Source organism: Equus quagga, chromosome 18 (genome assembly GCF_021613505.1).
Source record: "Equus quagga isolate Etosha38 chromosome 18, UCLA_HA_Equagga_1.0, whole genome shotgun sequence".
NCBI lineage: Eukaryota > Metazoa > Chordata > Mammalia > Perissodactyla > Equidae > Equus > Equus quagga.
In genome coordinates, this window is record NC_060284.1 from 40,940,251 (window position 1) to 40,960,053 (window position 19,803).

At 37.7% G+C, this 19,803-nt stretch overlaps 1 protein-coding gene across 1 annotated transcript in view; it reads left to right on the forward strand.

Annotated features, from left to right (window-relative positions):
* The window catches only part of GNAI3 (G protein subunit alpha i3), a 42,394-nt gene that overhangs the window by 14,890 nt on the left and 7,701 nt on the right, over positions 1-19,803 (forward strand). The window contains exons 2-7 of the mRNA XM_046645354.1: positions 6,872-6,914; positions 7,027-7,168; positions 11,010-11,167; positions 12,979-13,107; positions 16,528-16,657; positions 17,076-17,229. Coding sequence (XP_046501310.1) covers positions 6,872-6,914; positions 7,027-7,168; positions 11,010-11,167; positions 12,979-13,107; positions 16,528-16,657; positions 17,076-17,229 — 756 coding nt within the window. The remainder of the gene's footprint in view (positions 1-6,871; positions 6,915-7,026; positions 7,169-11,009; positions 11,168-12,978; positions 13,108-16,527; positions 16,658-17,075; positions 17,230-19,803) is intronic.

The window sequence follows — 19,803 nt, forward strand, 5'->3', positions numbered from 1 at the left end:
TTATTTGCTCTGTGACATTTTTTCCATCAGTAATTTTGCTGACCTTTTCTTTTACTAAATTAGGAAGCAACTAGTTTTTGTATTAAGTATGATACCTTGAAAAGCATTTTGAATGAAATGTCATTTTTAACCTTAATCTGAATTTTTATTCTGTAAACTACTTATGCCTGTTAATAAAAAGGAATCAGTGGGAACAATAGATAGTCTTATTATTGGAAATAACATAGACTGTGCTGCTATGATCTTTGGCTATAGATATTCACATTTTTTTTTTTTAAAGAATAGCAATCTTAACTTGAATGTTCTGCTAGTTTGAGACTATATAATTGTTGAATACTCTCGAGCATGAGTAGAAGAGGTTGGCTGCCAGACAACTCTTACTTCCCTGCTGTTGCTGCGCTCTTCAATTCTTCTCCTCTTTATCCTTTCTAGATCAGGATTGCATGATTAGAGAACATGCTGCTTATTGTCTTGTGGGAACTATTTTGAATGGTTAGGTTAATAGGAAGATATGGATCCAGGGTTTGATTTGAAGCCTCTTGTGGGTCAAAATTAGAGATTTACTCTGCTTTTAGTGTTATAATTAATAGTCATAGAATATTAGAGTGTAACTATCAAGTACATCTAGGCCAAAGCCCTTCACATTTTATATATAAGGAGACAGGCATTGTGAAGTTAGGTGACTTGCCCAGGGTCACACAGCTAGTCATGGCAGAGATAGGACTAAAATCTTTTCTTCCATAGAGTTTATTACTACATAGTATCATTAACTAAAAAAGTCTTTTAAAATGAATTCAGAAAGAAAAATCAAATTTAGAAAGAAAAATCAACTTTATTTGCTGACCAGGCTTATAACCTGCTGTGAGAGAGAGGCTGTCTATGCCTATTCTACTCCTGTGTTCCCATGTGTCTGATAATGGGGCCCTGTAGAGAGACCAAGAGAGTGTTTTGGTCTAGCACTGGCTAGAGGGTTATCCAAAAATAGTGCCATATTGGGACTTGGCTGTGCAGGCCTCCAGAAAAGGGGCTGTGCTCTAGTTGTGCTCCTGGGCTTTTAGAAGTTTCAAGATTTCTCCACAGAAACAAGTATTTGAAAGGAAAAAGAGATGTTTCAGGTGCTACTGTAATAACCACTAGCACACGTGGTAGTGGTACAAAGGCCTGTGAGGAAGCTTCATGGAGAAGCTGTAGAGGTAGAGATGGGCGAGAAGTGTGGGGGAGGAGGGAGTAGGCAGGAATGTCTAGGGCTGAAAATATGTTTACGGGAGAGAGCGCTTTTGCTTTTGAGGGTGGGGTGGAGAGAATGACTAATGCTTTGATAGAGTTGGCTGTAGCTTTTAGGTTACAAGTTGCTGTGTACGTGTGTGACTCCAGATTCCATCTAGGGTTTTTTTTGTTGTGAAACTGCCGCTAAGTGGTTACATCATTTCTACTGGGATTTTGAACCAACATCAATATCCAAGGAATTTTTGCTGAATTAAACTCTTTGGGCCTTAATATTACTTGATAGTATTCTGAACAGTGAAAACAGCATTTACAACTAATAGCTGGTTAACATTTATTGAAAACCTACTCTGTGCCAGGCACTGTTCTAAGCGTCTTCTGTTGAGCTCTGTTGTACAGATGAGGAAATTCATTGTCCCTAAAGGCACAGAAGTGTAAAAGAGCCTGATGTACTCATGTACCTTCTTTGGACTGGTTTTAAGTTTTCTTTTAGTCAAAATGAAAGAGAAAAAAGAGAGAAGGCATCAGGTGACACACTGTTTTTGAGTATCAGCCATCTTTTAGGGTTAATTTTTAAAATCAGTGCGTATGTGAGCTGAATGTGTTTATTCATGTATGATAATGCTTTCTTCATGTTAGCAATTCTCTTTAAAAAAAGAATCTTACGAATAAATCATTGCCGTGTCTCATTTTTCATACCCATAATGTAGTATACGTTATGGAAAGAACTTAGAGGGGTATGTGATGCAGTGCCTGCTCTCAAGGAGCTCCTTAAAAATAAAATTTAGAATGTTTAGGTGAATATAATGATTCTACATTAGAATATGTACTGGTGAATTGTTTTTCATCTAACACTGTTGGTGATATGTATGCCAACCTGTACACACACTTCTTACTTGTTCTATTTGATTATTTATAAGATGGTTTTCTAAATTAATTCTACCCCTTTATTCTCTGCAGGTTGCCTTTCTGCTTTTATTGAGAACAAGGCATCTAACTTAGCTATTCCTCTCCTTTTTCTCTCAAAAATCTTTGTAGCTTCACCCTCATCCTTTCTGCCTGTTTATATAGGATGTTCTTTAGATATATATTGTTTTGAGGATAAATCTTCTAAGGTGAACTGATCCCATTCTCTCCTGTCTCTAGGACCTTTTAGACTTTTCTTCTCCCCTGTCCAGTTCCAGTCCTTCTGCTTCCAGGGTCATCTTCAGTTCCTCCCTGTCCAAGCCACGGATTCTGTCTTTGCAATTCCTTTGTGTCTGTCCCATTCTTTATATCCTTACTATTACTACTCTGGTAGAATAAAGATGAACAAATGGATCTCCCCTTAAACTTGTCATGAATTTTGAAGGAAGATAGGTAAAAAGATGTGGATAAAGTTAGGAAGTTCCAAACACCATATGTGTATTGGGGGAGGGAGGTGAGACCTGGGAAGCAGTTTGGGGAAGACCTAAGAGTGAGATTTTATTAAAGAGGGAAGTTACTGCTGAAACAGTGGAGCACAGAAGATTGAGGTAAAAATGAAGAGTTTAGACCTAATAAGAAAGAGTTATAGAAAATGTTAGAAGCATTTGGAGAGTTATTAGATAAACTGATGCTTCTTTAATAGTGCCATTTGGAAATGATTAGAAGGAAGAGGGGCTTTAAGCTGAAAGGTTGAGAAAATTACAGCGGTGGCATACAATAGGCGCAGTGTAAGGCTTTAGACATGTGAGGAGTAGAAAGGATTAATTCGAGACACGCATGGGAAGAGAGAAGATTTTGTTACAGCTGGATGTAAGGAAAGAAGAGTGAGTGGGTTCCAAATGACTCTTAGATTTCTTACTTGGAAGAAAGGTAAGATGGTGGCACTTTCATGGTGATCTAGAAGCTGAAGGGGTCAAAGACTTGGTATAAAGTGATTCATTCTTTATTTGTTTAAAATGCCTGGGAACACCACTGAAACAAATCCTGTGTTTACTTCACTGGTCAGTAAGAGGTGCCTTCTTTTAGGAGATGGAACTGGGTGCCTAATAAAAGCTTGGGTGAATATATATAATGTGATACTAAAGAGAAGGACAAACTGACATTTTATCAGGGAGCCTTGGAAAAACAGAGGAGAGGTAGGGCAGCATATGTTTTCTTTTTAATCAGCACCTTCATAAGGTAGAGCTTAATGAGATGGGTAGAAATTGATTCTAAGATTGATAGACTTATTGATTATTTCATTCAGAATAATCCAACATAAATAGAAGTGCTGTTTTCAGTATATACAAGAATGGTGCACATTACATCATTAATCTCTACTTTTCCTAGATAATTTAGTAGCTGTTGCTAACATGAGGTAATCTGGGAATTCTGTGTTTTAAACTATTTAAAATATAACTGGTATGCTTTTGCATTCTCTTTCCTAGAATTGAATCATTAGCTTTTTTTAGAGATGCATGGGAGAAATCACTTCTTTCTAACAGTGTCATTAGAAAGTTTTTTGTGTGCTATCTGAATATTAACTATTTTAGTGCTACCCCTGATTATCAATTAGGTGATAAGAACAGAGATAAAAGTCAAATATAAATGTCCCTTTTGATTCTGTAAAAATGTAGATGTCTGGAATTTTTAAATTATTTGAATTTTATTTTAACTAACATTTTTGGTTGATAGATTTAGTAAAGGATCATGCTTATTAAACATTAGTCATTCATCTGTTCAGCAATATTTATTTGCATAACCAATTTATGTCAGGCCCACTTCTAGGCCCTGGAAATACAGAGATGAATAAACCTTCATTGAGCTTATATTTTAGTAGAGAAGACAGGAAATGAACAAATCTGTGATGTGAAGAAGTGTAAGTGCTTTGAAAAAATAGAACACAGAGTCAGGGGAGAGAGTGTGAAGGGGGGGCTATTTAGAAAGATCAGTCATAGAAGGCTGTTCTGAGGGAAACAGAAACCTGAGTGAAGAAGAAAATCTTACAAAACCTTATTCCAGGCAGAGGGAATAGTAAATGCAAAGACCATGAGTCAGAATCTAGCTCATTGAGAACCAGTTTGGTATGTTGGAGGAAAAGCAAGAAAGCTGGTCTGACAAGAGCAAAGAGAACAAAGTAGAGAATAATAGGAGTTGGGAGTGAAGAGGTAGGCAGGGGCCAGAGCATATTGGGCCTATTGCCCTTAGATTTTATTTTGAGTGTAATTGGAGGCCATAGGAGAGTTTTGGGGCAGAGTTGTGACATGATCTGACTTATGTTTTACAAAGTTCATTCCAGCTACCAAGAGGAAAACTGACCATAGGAAGGATGAGATCTGAAGCATTGGACCATTTAGGAAGCTTTTGCAGTGATCGAGGCCTGTGGTTTCCAAAGTGCTTATGATGATTCATTGTGGTGCAAGAAGAAAGTGTTAGAACTTTATATTTATTTTTAAAAATGAAACTTTACTAATGTTTAATATACATATTGGTGCTGGCACCCGTATTCCATCCGTGTATGTTAGTTACATGTCACTTACCATTTTTGGCCTGAGCAATTGGGTAAATGCTGGTGTCACCTACTGTGATGAAAAAACAGGGTGGAGCAGAATTTGTTTGGGGGTAAGGGTGGGGGAGCAATAACTCAATTTTGGGCATTTTAAGTTTGAGATACCTACTAGAAATCTAAGGAGATGTATCAGGTAGGTGGTTTAGGTATATGAATCTGGAGCCAAGGTTAGAAATTAGTATTAGAGATCTAAATTTGGAAATCATTAGCGTGAAGGCAGTATATGTATGACAACTTTGGAGCCAAACTGTGTGAATGCAAATTTCAGCTCTGCCACTTACTGACTATGTAATTGTAGACACGTTAACTTGATGTCTCTGCTTCATTTACCTCATCTATAAAATGGAGGTAAGAATAATATCTACCTCTCCAGGTTATTGTGAGGATTAAATAAGGTAATACAAGCAAAGTGCTTAGAATAGTGTCTGGCACACAGTACTCACTAGATATTAATTGTTATTATCAGTTTGTAAGTCATGTTTAAAACCGAGATTACATGAGATGACCTAGAGAATGAATTTAGGTAGAGAAAAGGGTCAAAAGAGGAGTCCTAAAGTAATACAACCTTTAGAATTCAGAGACTGGAGGAAGGAGACTGAGACGGAGTGGGGTTGGAGTCAAACCAGGAGGATGTGGGGTCTAGAAGCTTGCGTAGCGAAGAAAATATTTTAAGGCGAGAAGTCATCAACTTGGACAAATGCTGCGTGAGAGGTTGAGTAAGATAAGGACTGAGAATTCACCTTTGAGTTTGTTAAGATGGAAATTGTTGGAGACCTTGAGAATTGGTTTCAGTAGAGTGGTGGGTATGAATGCCTGATTGGAGTGAGTTAAAGAGAGAATTGGAGAACATGAGTATAGACAACTCAGAGGGGTTTTGCTATAAAGAGGAAGAGAGAAGGGGCCGGCCTCATGGCCTAGTGGTTAAGTTTGGCGTGCTCCACTCCGGTGGCCTGGGTTCACTTTCCCAGGCGTGAACCTAGACCACTCGTCAGTGGCCATGCTGAGCTGGTGACCCACCTACAAAATAGAGGAAGACTGGTATGAATGTGAATTCAGGGCGAAAACAAAAACAAAGAGAGAGCACATGGAGTGGTAGTTAGAGGAAGATGTGTGGAGTCAAGAAGAGGTAGGAGTTGGGGGTGTGTGTTGGTTTTAAGATGGAAGATAGTACAGCAAGTTTGTATACTGATGAGAGTGACCCAGTGGAGAGAGAAAACTTGATGATATTTGAGTGACATGGGATAATTGCAGCATCCAAGACGTCGAGTAGGTAAAACGAGGTGGATAAGTGCACAATTGGAGGGTTAGTCTCAGACATTGGCAGAGACAGTTCATCCATTGATTAACTGAGAATATTAATGGAGGTGCAGAGAGATTGGTGGATTTCGTTATGGGAAAAAGAGGTAATGTTTTTTGAGTGCTTTCATTTTTCCAATAAAAGAGAGGCAAGATCATCAGCTGAGAGTCAGAAGTGGGAAGGGGTCTGTAACGTTTGAGAGAGAGGAAGTGGTATGAAATAGGTGTCTTGGAAGGTAGAGCACGAATAGACTAGGGAAATGCAGCTGGAAAGTCAGGGAGTTCAGAGGCCCCACCTCATGTTTGCAGTCACTAAAGTGATCTTAGCTGGCTGAGGAGGGATATGTGGTCTTGGCGGGGTATACAGTGGGGGGCAACACCTCCTCTATTTCTATTTTGAACTCTTTAGTCCCATGGGTAAGAGAATTGCTCTTGGAATATTCCTTAAGTCCATGGGCTTTGACAGAGGAATTAATAAAAGTGAATAGGCCAAAAAAAAATTTCATTTTTGCCTATCTTCAGTGTCTATATCATGATGTTTCAGGTAGAGGATGAGTTCCTAGAGGTGTTTATGTTGCCATAGCTCCTTGAGGATGTCTACTTCACACATGTGATAGAGGCCCTGGGACACTTTCAATGAATTAGATTTGGTTGCTGAGTTATGTAAAGAAAGTAAAAGACTCTAGTGAAGAAGTTTTTCCTGGTAGATAGAAAGCGTCATCAAAGTTTTCTCTCACACTCATGGTTTCCATTAATCTAGAATTATCATGCATATTGATTTCATACTTGTGTGTTTGATTATGAATGAATTCAAAGTCTGGTTTTCTTTTCTTTCAGGTGCTGGAGAATCTGGTAAAAGCACTATCGTGAAACAGATGAAGTAAGTTGGACCATGGCCTTCTGGAAGACTACATTTCCTCATAATGCATAGTTCATAGTATCTTTTCATTTGAGGTCCACGGTAATGATTTGTGGTTTTCTTCTTTTTAAAGAATCATTCATGAGGACGGCTATTCAGAGGAAGAATGTAAACAATATAAAGTAGTTGTCTACAGCAATACTATACAGTCCATCATTGCAATCATAAGAGCCATGGGACGGCTAAAGATTGACTTTGGAGAAGCTGCCAGAGCAGTAAGTGTTTCTCATTTCCTCTTCATTTGCTCTTTTTCAGCAGATGCAGTTAAGCAAAATTTGCTTCATGTTTTAGGGAAATGAATTTAAGCAACAAGATAAGATGTAGCAAAGTACTATGTGCTCATTTGAGAAGTGTTAGCAGTCTGCTTTTGGCGATATTAGATTACCACCACAAAGAAGAGTCTGGGAAATGGGATTCTGGGGATATACTGTAGGTTTTGTAATAGCTGTTTATTCACTTGCTTCATTTACAGCGCTGTTGACTTATAGTAGTAAATGATAGTATATTGAAATGCTTTAAAATAATTTGCCATGATACGTAGCCCTGCTTTGTGAGGTATAGAGATTAAAGGCAAAAATCAGTCTCCCAGAGTAAACTTGGTAAGGACATGAATACTACATCTAAATTTTAGAGGCAGTTTTCAGGTATTCAAGAATACTATATCCCTATACTACGTTGAAGTATAGGCTATAGAATTGGTTTATACCATGTCCTAGTATAATTCTTGGACATGTCAGATATTCAAAAGTTGTGTTGATTGATTATAATACTTAGTGGGCACTGAAGGTCTAGTTTGTAAATTAGGATGTTTGATGCAGTAGGGAGAGGGCCAAAATGAAAGCAGGGGATCTTTTATATCATCACCAGCTAAATTCCAAGAGAAGGCTGAGAATGCATAGAATGATTTCCTAGAAGGAAAGGAGTCATCTGCTATGTTCAGTGTCGTACTTTGGTGCTACGGGCAGTAAAAGGAAGTGACTTGGGGAGGCTGCCTGGAAAGGCAAAGCCTACATGTCTGTGAAGTAGCTTAGAAACTCTTTTAAGCAACTCTCAACGTACCAAATGCAAATTAATATTCAATAAATAAGTGGGGAAATTGTTGAAGGGAAAAATAATGAAAGGATAGTTATAATTGGATGGTGTTAGACTAGGGAGTCTTAGAAGTGGTGTAAGGGAGGAGGAGCTCGAGTGAGGGTTGTAAAATGATTGGGGAGTAGAACAGCAGAAGAAGGAGGGAAGAGGGAATGTGAGGCGCAGCTTGTATGTTTTTGTAAAAAGTACCACATCACAAAAAATGAGAGACTTTATTTTTCTAAGCCTCTGAGCGGGGAAAATGTGATAGCTAAGGCAAGAATAAACAAAATTTGTCTTAATCTTTCTATCTCTTCTCTTACTTCCTGGTTTTCTTTCCTTCTTTTTTCTTCTTTTCCTCTTCCTACCAGCCTCTCCTGTGTTCTTATTTTCTTCCTCTCTTTTCTCATTCCTTCCTATCACCTAACTCTACTTCTCTGTCGATTTGCTGTGTCCGATAACTGGTCAGTAATACTGTTATTTTATTCTCTTCTCTCTCTTTGTTGACTTTTTCTCTATCTTAGGTACTTACTTCTTCCCTTGGTTTAATTCTCACCCTTTCTCTGTCCTCCTTTTTATCTCTTGGACATCCCTCCCCCTCTCATTTCTTTGCATTATCAAATTAGTTATTAATGTTTGGGTCCTAACCCTCCTTTGTCACCAGATGCAGTTGACATTTTCTGTCTTAGTCCATTTGGGCTGCTATAACAAAACATCACAGACTCAGTAGCTTATAAACAACAGGAATTTATTTCTCACACTCCTGGAGACTGGAAGTCTGAGAACGCTCCGGGTGGGGGGGCCCTCTTCCTGGTTGCAGACTTCTTGCTGTGTCCTCACTTGGCAGAAGGGGAAAGGGTACCTCCCACAGCCCTGCCTCCTGATACCATCACATATGGCATTAGGATTTCAACATATGAATTTTGGGGGGACACAAATATTCAGACCATAGTATCCCTCCTCCTTTCATTTCTTTCCTTTATGAAATCAGTGTCTTTAATCTTTGGGTCCTAACACTCATATGTCACCAGATGCAGTTGACATCATTAATTCCTCTCGGGCCTCCTGAATCACCTTGCTTTCTAGTATCTACCTGTCCTAATCTAAAATCCTGTATAATTTTTTGAAGTTTCTCGTTTTTTTCTTTCATATGTCAGGATCTATATTTATAGCTCCTCTCTTATCCTTTTGTGTTTTTTTATGATTGGTTAGAGAATGAATGGAAAAGAATAGAGTTGGCTATGGGATATGTTAGTTTTTCATATCTGCTTAAGGGTAAAGGTATAAAGTTCATTGTAAAGTGGGGTTTATTGTGGGGAAGCAAGAGTAAGTCAGTGGGAGATGGTAATGGAAAAGTGTTTCCTCCTAAACAGAGTTCACAAAGTCAGGACAACAAAAATATATAGAGATCACTCTCTCTCTCTTTTAAAGTTTCTAAAATTAGAATAATGGTATATATACATCAAAGTAATGCTGACTGAGTTTTTGAATACTTGCATGAGTATAGGTCAAATCTCAGAACCAAGCGACTATAAAGTCCTCAAATGTTAAGTAAAGCACTATACCATATACGTAGAAGGACATGCTCACTGTTGAGTATGTTTGCCAATGTGTGTCATTTTTCACCTTTTCTCCATCATTCGTTTCTGTAACATTTTCAGCTCTGAAAAGAGGAGGGAATGTAGATGTTAGATGAAATTTCTTAGAGAGTTGAGCCTAAAGTATTACTAGAAAGAATACAGGAAAAGATCTTAAAAGAGGACTGTTAACTCAGCAAAAGCCCTGAAGGCTGAAGACCCTTCGTTGGCAACATGAGTGGGAGTGCTCTATGGTTAGCTCCGTTTTGTTTTGCTTTGCTTAGGTGGATGCACAGTTTTGGGAATACACAAGTCCTCAAGTTTTTGGTTATGATTTCACCTATGGTCTGAAATGCCTTTTCCTTGCTAATTTACTGTCCTGATGACTTCTTGTGCTAAAATTGATTGCTCCTGTTCCCTCTCTACTTTTTCTTTACCCAGTATATGCTTCTTTTAGTATCTGCATTTTTATAGTTATTTGGAAATCTCCTCAGATAGATAAATAAGTATTCGTTTTGAGGTGGGGAAATCATCTTGTGAGACCTATGTTTATTTTTAAACCAGCTGACAAGTAGGGCTGCGTAGAATAAAGCAAAACAATCACAAATCTCGTAGCCCTTTTCTGTCTTCTGTCTTCTTTCCCTTGCACATATTTTAGGTTTAAAAACTGTAACCACTTATAAAGCTGTCTGTGACTCATAAAGTTTTGATCCTATCTCTGTTTGTGACTTTCTTTTCCTCCTGCTGCCTCTTTTCCTCTGTCTTATTTAGAGGGTCATTATTCCTTTAGGGAAATCTAGAGACTGTTTGAATTTTCCCCCCAAGGGATTTATTTCCCTCACTAGGCTTTGAGACTTCTTAAAATCCTCAATCTCCTTTTCTTCCTGTTCCTCTCTCTGAGCTGAAGGGGGAAGAAGAGAACAGTTTTTCCCTAAACTTGAATAATGTTTTATTTTCCTTGACGTGTTTAGACTTTATCTCTTATCTGCTAGTCTTTTCATTTCTACTTTTATTGAATGTTTCCTTTAACAGAATGGGAATGTTTTCCGTGTGCCTGTCTCACAGACCAGTTTTTTTCTGTCAAAAATCATGAGTAACCAGGGTAGAGATTTGTAGGCCAGTCAGAAGAGATCTTTTCAGGAGGTGGTGATGTGTGGAGAAGTGGTAAGGGGAGTGAAATCATTCCTCAGCTCAGCTCTGCACTTCTAACTGTGGTGGAGTGGGAAGGGAGAAAGACTTCACTGTAAACTCTCTCAGACTGTCCTGCCACGAAAGGTCTCTTTAATAACTCTTCTAAAATAATATAACATATAATGTGTATGTGTGTATGTTTTAAAGAGACTCTTGTCAAGTCTTTAAGAAATGGAGAGTCATCTGTCTGTCTCTCTTTTTTAACTGCTTTCTTCAGGATGATGCCCGGCAATTATTTGTTTTAGCTGGCAGTGCTGAAGAAGGAGTCATGACTCCAGAACTAGCAGGAGTGATTAAACGGTTATGGCGAGATGGTGGGGTGCAAGCTTGCTTCAGCAGATCTAGGGAATATCAGCTCAATGATTCTGCTTCATAGTAAGTAATTTTTCTCTGTGAAATTATAGCAGAAAATAACTTGGTGACCCTAGAGAAAATTCAGTACCCATGCTTAAGGAAATGTATAGGTACCAGACTTTCTTAGAAGTCTATAGGATCCCTTATAAAGATTGTTTCAGTTTAGGGTTTTAGAGCCCTTGGTCATTTTGTATGACTTGGAAAACAATATTTCCTCTTGGAATGTAAATGGGAAACTTGGCACCATGAAAGTAGCTCCATGGTGTTTGTAATAAGTAAGTGAAAGAAGAGAGAAATCTATTGCTGCTGAGTGCTGGATCTCTTCCAACACAGTAAGTTCCCTCTGCATAAGAGCTTTGCACTGATTGCCAGCTAGCGAGGGAAATTAGAATCGTGATATCCTTTTTTAAGCACCCAGCTCTCTGTGGCTGGGCTGTACTATGGATTTCTCTGGTACTAGTCACCACTTCTGAATCTTTTGCCAGATCACAATAGTAGACTTTGTATAGAAAGAGAACGCTGAGTCTTGGAATGAAGTTGAAGCATCTATTTGTTGAGGAAATTCTCTGGAGTGTTAGAGAGTTTGTCATTAATGCTTCTGTTTAGTTATTACATGCTATTCTATTTTGCTTTTACAGCATGTTTATTTATAAGAGCTGTATTCAGAATGTATTTTTTTAAATGTGCTTTTTGGGGGCTTGGTGAGTTCTTGTCATCTTTATGCTTCTCTGTACTAAGTGAAAGCACTTTTAAGCATTAAGGTATTTTTTCCAATATTATATTTTCCTACTTTCCCCATCCTCATTTTAGCTTAAATTATTATAAGAAAAAATTAAGTGATATTACTTATTAATGTTTACTTATTAAAAACTTATTCTTTAAATGAAAACTTGACTTTAGAAACATTTCAAGATTCTTGCCCATCTTTTAATATTTTTTAGTTGTAGATATTGATAGTTTAAATAATTCTCTCCATAGTCATCAGAGCTAGATTGTAATTGCTTTTTTCCTCATATATTCAGTAAGCTCTGAATCCTCTAACCACACCTAAAGCCATATGATTTATAGGCTTTTTTTTTCATAATTGTTGATCTAAGCTTGACTGATTCCTTAACATTAATGATAGCGTTTAGTTTTATAGATCATTAATGATTCACTTATTATGGTGCCACCTGCTCTTCAGTTTTCTAGCCAAAAAATCTTTAGGAACCCTGAAATTAAGAAGGATTTAGTTTAGCTTTGAAGCAGTCTTTTGATCATTTCACTGAACAAATTAAATTTCTTTGGAGTTATTTACAATTTGTTTTTGGCTTAAAAAACCCCCACAACTTTTCTGTTTCATGAATGAAAACAGGAAATACCCATTCTTACTGAGCTTAGCTCTCTTTTTAATTTTAGTAATTCAAACACCATTCTCTGGTGTCCTGTCAAATGTTTAAACATACAGACGATCCATTAACTGTAAATATCTGAGGGCTTTTGGTTTGGTTTTTGTAATGTGCATTGCACAGTTGAGTTAGTATTAAATTTCAGGAATCTTTCTTTAATAAGAATAACATTTCCATGTTTGTTTTTTTAAATTGGCCTTCATAGTTTAATTTTGGTAGAATTAAAACCAGTTTTGTGTATTGTATTTTGAACCTACACTAATTGTCCTATGCTAGGTTCACATTTTTTCTCACTATCATTTCTGTGATAGTGAAGATCTGATTTTGTTCTGCCACTTTAGTGACAGGTTCGGTGATATCTGCTTTTGGCAAGAAACTAGTCTGTTGGCTTGCTATGCACATGGTTGGCTTCACCAGGTAAAAACAAATGTGTATTTTATTTAGTTACCTAAATGATTTGGATAGAATATCCCAAAGCAACTACATTCCAACCCAGCAAGATGTCCTGCGGACAAGAGTGAAGACCACAGGCATTGTGGAAACGCATTTCACCTTCAAAGACCTATACTTCAAGTAAGTCATATTAGCCTTTTTGCCCGATGTGCCAAACACAAGTATCTTTCCTTTAATTAGGAAATTAATTAGTAGCTTAATCTCTTAATTTTAAGGGTAAAATTTCTCCAGGTAATATTCCTTGATTTGGAATTATTGTCAAACTCATCAGCCAATATTTGAATGTTTTAACTGAATGGGGGCCCCAGACATTTCTTCTTTCTCCAAATAGCATCAAATATTTTTGTCCATTTGGAAGAATTTAAATTCAAAATTAAAATGTAACTTAGATATCAATAAAAGTACTCATATGGTTACCAATTTATTTTATTTCTAATTTTATTCTTTTCAGCTGCTTTTTTGTTGGAATCTTCAAAACAGGTATTGAATGTTTGTTGTTTAGAAGGGTAACAACAATACTAACAGGATAGAAAACCAGTTTTTTGGTTTAATTATGTGGCTTTTTTCTCCTTTTTTTTGAGGAAGATTAGCCCTGAGCTAACATCCACTGGTAGTCCTCCTCTTTTTGCTGAGGAAGATTGGCCCTGAGCTAACATTCATGCTCATTTTCCTCTATATGTGGGACACTTGCCACAGCCTGGCTTGATACGTGGTGTGTAGGTCCACCCCTGGGATCTGAACTGGCAGACCTGGGGCTCCTGAAGTGGAGCATGCGAACTTAACCGCTTCACCACCGGGCCGGCCCCTGTTCTGCCATTTTGATATTAAAATAGAAATGCTGTTTTCACAGTATCGCATTTCCCTTTATGTTAAATGGGATGGAGCTGATGTTATCATGGGTCTTGGACTGATTTGTGCACAATATCATGCACAACTAACTTTTTAATACAGTGCTGGATGGAAAATTGATCTGGGGATGTAGGCATTTTGGGGAGGTTTGATGATAGATACACAGCGATTGTTTTAGAGAGAAAATTCTAGTGTTCTAATACAAAGGATTTTCTCATCAGCATTAGTAGTTCTAGAATAGGCTTCAGCTTGTCTTTGTGATAATGGGCTTTTGTAAATATTAGAACTGTCTTTTTGGTTCCTGTTTTCTGCTTTTGTGACATTTGAAATTAGGATTAAACTTTTCCCCTTCAGTGTATGATGTCCTCTTAGCTACCTTATTATGCTTGTATGTAGAATGTGATATCAGCATTGTTGCACGCTAATGTAACCTCTAGCTCAGAGCTCTCAGTTTTCTTTTCTCTGAAACAGTTGCTTCACAGGATTTGTGAAATCCACACAGAATTTAGGTATTACTAGATACCAGTTCGCACCTTGAAATCTTAATACACCAAAACAGATTTAAAACCTGGTGCAGGAAAATAGCAGTTCAGCTGAATATTTTTGGAATAGAAGAGCTGCTTATCTTTAGTACTGATGAATTTATTTAACAAGAATAGCAAAGGCCACATGGATTATCACCTGTAAAATTGTCAGGATGCGATGTCTCTTTGTGTACTATAAGATTAGTAATTAATTTATAATTAAATGTTGTGACCTGTATTTATTTAGTGTGGAAAACTTTCTTGTTGATGTTGTCATAGATTGATCTTTAGTTCAGTAAATCCTACTGGTCTTCTTCTGTCAGGATCAATAGCCAGATCTCATTAAGGTGCTGCACCCCCTTTATTGTTAGCATGTAGATGTCTTGTTAGGAAGTACTATCACTTCTTCCTTTTCCTCTTCTCTAGCCAAAACCACTACTCATTTATTCAGACATTTATTGAGCATCTACTATATGCAAGGCATTGTGTAATTGCTTACTTGCCTCTCACTTAAGTGGTAATGTTTATAAAATGTTGATCTGTTAGTGAATGATATTGTAAATGTTTATATGTGCTAAAAGCCCACCTTGGGAACTTCACAATGTTCTACCAGTTTTATGGACTGTATAGAAGAAAATGGAGGAGTAAATTGAAATTATTGGTGTCCCAGTGTGTCTCTCCCCTTGAAAGACTTCCACCATCAAATATATTATGTTAGCTTTCCTAAAACCTATAATATGACCCTGTATTAAAGCCAGCTTGTGATTGCATCATTCTGGCTGTCATGTTGAAAAGTTGAAAAGAACTGTGTAAGATCAACCAAAAGAAAAAGTTGGGTCATGAAGAGATAAGACGACTGTTCTCTTTCAAACATATGTTGAGAAATTACTCAACTATGTCTTATTTTTCTCAGTCTTTGGGGGAAGAATCCTCTGGAAATAGACCCCTAGTCACTGTAGATCTGAGACACTAAACCAGCTTGGCAGTTTATCCTTTAAAAATTTTTATCATTGTCATGAAACATACATCTTAAGAGTAAGCATTTGTGTGCATACCTCCTCAGACCCTAGTACCAGCCAAAGGACAAAGCATTGCAGGTGTTCCTTTACTCTAGGAGGTAGTGAGGACACTGTTGACAGAAGGTCAGCAGTTGACCCAGGATATCGAGTAAGCCAGAAGGGAGAAGTGCACTAAAACTAATCTGGAATGGAACATAAGGTCTGTGACCAGTTGAGGCTATGTTATTATTAAGTAGGTTCAAATAAGACGTAAAGTTGGGAAATAATAGTTGTTTTATTTTTAAATATTGGGTTCTTAGAGTCCTACCATAAAATACAATTTACTTTTTTCCATAATTAACCTCTAAAATATTTTTTCCTTAAAGGAAAATTTAGCTCAGTTATACCTCAATTTAAAAAACGAGTAAGGAAAACACACTTTCGAATCAGTAGGGAGAGGTTATGGAAGCAGAATGCAACTTGGGGATTTACATTTTTTCATTGTTACCTTTTAAGTAAAGAAGTAAAGCGTTTCGACAGGTAGAGTAGTGTTGCGGATAAGAGCTGTGGTGCTGGGTTAGAGTGCCTGGGTTCAGATCCTCAGTCCCAGTTTGTTAGTAGTGTAGTAGTGTGCCCTTGGGCAAATTATTTAACATATCTCTGCCTCAATTTCTTCATCTGTAAAATGGCGATAATAATAGTACTTACAGGAGTGTTTTGAGGGTTAAATGAGTTAATGTGCTTAAGATGTTCGGGATAGTGTCTGGTACTATAGTAAACACTCATTAAATATTAGTTATTATTACTGTTATTATCTTACGTTGCATTATTTAGTTCTTCATTCTTCATTCTTCACCATCCCCCTTAATCCATTTCAGTGCTTATTCTGCTGACTTTTGGCATGTCTGATACAAGCTCTGACAGAAAGGAAGCTCAGCTATCTAAAATGAGAATTTTGCTTGTTCCTAAATTTTATTTTCTCGTGTTCTCTTTTACTTTTAATTGCAGACAATTATTTTTACTACATTTTATCTGCTCTTTGTTTGTCTTTTCTGTTATAAATGGGGTTTTTTTTGAATATGCAATAGTGAGAAGTGCCTTGACCATTTCAAGTTAGGGAGAGGTGTGTGTGACCTTGCTGAATTTGTGCTTTCTTTCCCCTTACTCAGGATGTTTGATGTAGGTGGCCAAAGATCAGAACGAAAAAAGTGGATTCACTGTTTTGAGGGAGTGACAGCAATTATCTTCTGTGTGGCCCTCAGTGATTATGACCTTGTTCTGGCTGAGGATGAGGAGATGGTATGTTGGAGCTTCTGGAAAAAGCCTATCTAATGCAGCCAGAAAATGGAAAATAACTGTTAGGAAGACTTTGTGCGTCCGTTTGCTCACTGAACCAAAACTTAATATCCTTAATTTTTCTCCTTGTCAATGAGATTAGATTTTTCAAAATACTGATCCGTGCCCTATTAGCTCTTAAGATATATGACAGCACATTGAGTATGTGGGCAAAGTCCTCTTGTTAGCCAGTCCTTTTGCCCACCCCCCAACCTCCAAGAATTAGAAAAATGAGGACTGACTCAGCTTTTGTGTTATCAGTGTCTGATTATTTCCGCAAATGTCATTCAGTGCTCTTAAAACTTTTGGGCTATTTTTTCATTCAGAGTTCATCCACTTTTACTTTTTGCTACTGACCTGTCATCCTTTGTTTCTTTTTCAGAACCGAATGCATGAAAGCATGAAACTGTTTGACAGCATTTGTAATAACAAATGGTTTACAGACACTTCAATCATTCTCTTCCTCAACAAGAAAGACCTTTTTGAGGAAAAAATAAAGAGGAGTCCGTTAACTATCTGTTATCCAGAATACACAGGTAAGGGGTCATGAAAGATTTTGTTAGAGGTACACATCTTAGATCAACACTTCAGTGACATTCCTGCACTGGCTTTTGTTTCGAACAATGCATGTACACCGTTATGGAGAGTGTTCATTGGTAGTGGTATCAACATTAAACATGTGATTAAGACTCCTTAAGTTTAAAATGCTATTTCAGACATAATTGAGTTTACTGTGTTTATTTTATATTTCTGTCCTCATTTTTTGAAGAAAGTAGAGAAAGATAAAAATCAAAATTTGGTATAAATATGTTCGAGAAAATACAAGGATAAGGTGCAGCCATTGCGCTCAAGGAACTGACGTTAGTTTTAGAAAAACAGACGCATGTGAAGAATTTCATTGTAGTATAAAATATTTATTAATAGAAGATGAACAGAAGACGTGGTTACCTCTTTGGGGTGAGTGTAGTCGTTTTCTAGAGGAAATGACACTTGGAATGAGATAGTATGAGGATGAATTAGAAATCACCAGGTAATTAGAGTCGTTGAATTAGAAATAATTCCAGGGGGAATAGCAGTTTAGGAAGAGGGTATAGCATAAATGAAAATATGAAGGTAAAAAATGACATGATGTGGGGCCGGCCCCATGGCTGAGTGGTTGCGTTCGCACGCTCTGCTTTGGTGGCCTGGGGTTTCGCTAGTTCTGGTCCTGGGCACCGACATGGCACTGCTCGTTGGGCCATGCTGAGGCGGCGTCCCGCGTGCTACAGCTGGAAGGACCTACAACTATGTACTGGGGGGCTTTGAGAGAAAAAGGAAGAATAAAATCTTTAAAAAAAAAGAAAAAAAATGATGTGATGTGTTCTGGAACCTAGAAGGAATTTGGTGTTGCTGGAGCTTAAAGTGGTGGGAAGGAGAGGTTGGAGAGGATGCTCATAGAGGGCCTTGTATCTCATCCTGAGACAGTGGGGAGCTATTGAAGGATTTTAATTGGAATACATGATGTAGAAACTGTGCTTTAGAAAGATTATGCAATAAATTGCAATAAAGATAGATAGTAGGGGAGTTGAATTAACAAGAACTCTCTTAGGATACAAATAAAAACTTTTGGTGAGGATATGGGGCTATATCATAGAAGTCAAGGGCAAGAATTGCAGACATGTCTTAGAATGAAATTTGGACTAGAAAATAGAAAGCTGTCAAGAACCCTGGAAGCACTTCTCTCTCCATCTCTTTTCTCTCCTCCTCTGTGTCTTCTTTCTTCTTCTCTCTCTCCTTGCCAACTTTCCCTGCTACTCAATTTATGTGATAAAAGATGGCCCTGTGACAGTTTTTGTGTGTCTTCCATTTAAAAAACCAGGCCAAACTGGGATTGGTTGGCCCCAGGTTCAAATTCCTAAGAGAGAGCTTCTGACCAAGGTTAAGCTAGGCAAAAATCCTTAGCCCAGTCAGTCAGTCAAGGTCAGGGACACAAACATGATTGCCAGGGCTGCACCACTATGACCTTTAGATCAGAGATGGGTATTTCCAGGGAAGGGGAACTTGTTAGTTGAGCAGACACTGTAAATACTTTCTATAATAAAATGAAAGGGTATAGGTAGGATAAGAAGTAGGAAAAGTCAAAGGTGCTCCCAGAGTTCCGTCTTGATTGGGTGCTGGTGCTATGATCTGAATTCATATTTAGGAATGTTGATTTTGAAGTATCTGTTTATCATCCAGGTGGAGATATCTAATAGGCAGTTATATGCGTGGCCTTGGAGCTTGGGGAGTGGTGGAGGGGTTAGACGTATTGATTTGAGATCATGTGTAAATACAACAGGGAAATGGGTGAGTTGACTTAGGGTGATGATATAGAATGAGAAGAGAAAATGGCCATGGATAAAATGAAGAAGAGTAGTAGCATCTGTTGGTAGAAGAGAAAAAAAGGTTTGTATAGGATACAAAGAGAAGAACCAGGAGAGCAAAGCATCAAAAACTAAGAGGAGAGTTTAAAAAGTGAGGAGTGGTCAACAGTGTCGTGTGCCAGTAAATAAAAAGTCAGACACACATTGAAAAATGGCCTCTGGAGTTAGCAGTCAGGAGATCGTTGACCATTATTGCGAACAGTGTCAGGGGAATGATGAGAGAGTAGAGCCAGGGACTGTGAGTTACTGAGTGGAAAGTGAAGAAGTGAAGACAAGTGTAGCCTACTCTTGAGCAGCTTGGATTACAGGTGAAGGAGAGGTTTAAGAATGTTTATAGGCTTGGAGGTAAGATCCTATAGAAAAAGAGAAGTTTTTATAAAAGGTGGATGTAATTCATGGAGCAAGATTTGTAAGCAGGTGGAAAAACAAGGAATCAAGAGTCGAAGTAGGATAAATAAATTGTGTTATATCCATACAATGGCATATTATTTCACCATAAAAAGGAATGAAGTACTGATAGATGCTAAGGCTTGGATGAACCTCGTAAACATTATGCTGAATAAAAGAAGCTAAACACAAAAGGTCACATTTGTGTGATTCCTTTTATATAATATATCCAAAATAGGCAAAGCCATAGAGACAGAAAGCATACTGCTTAGTGGTTACCAGGATACTGGGAAAGAGTGCAGGGGGAATGGGGAATGATTA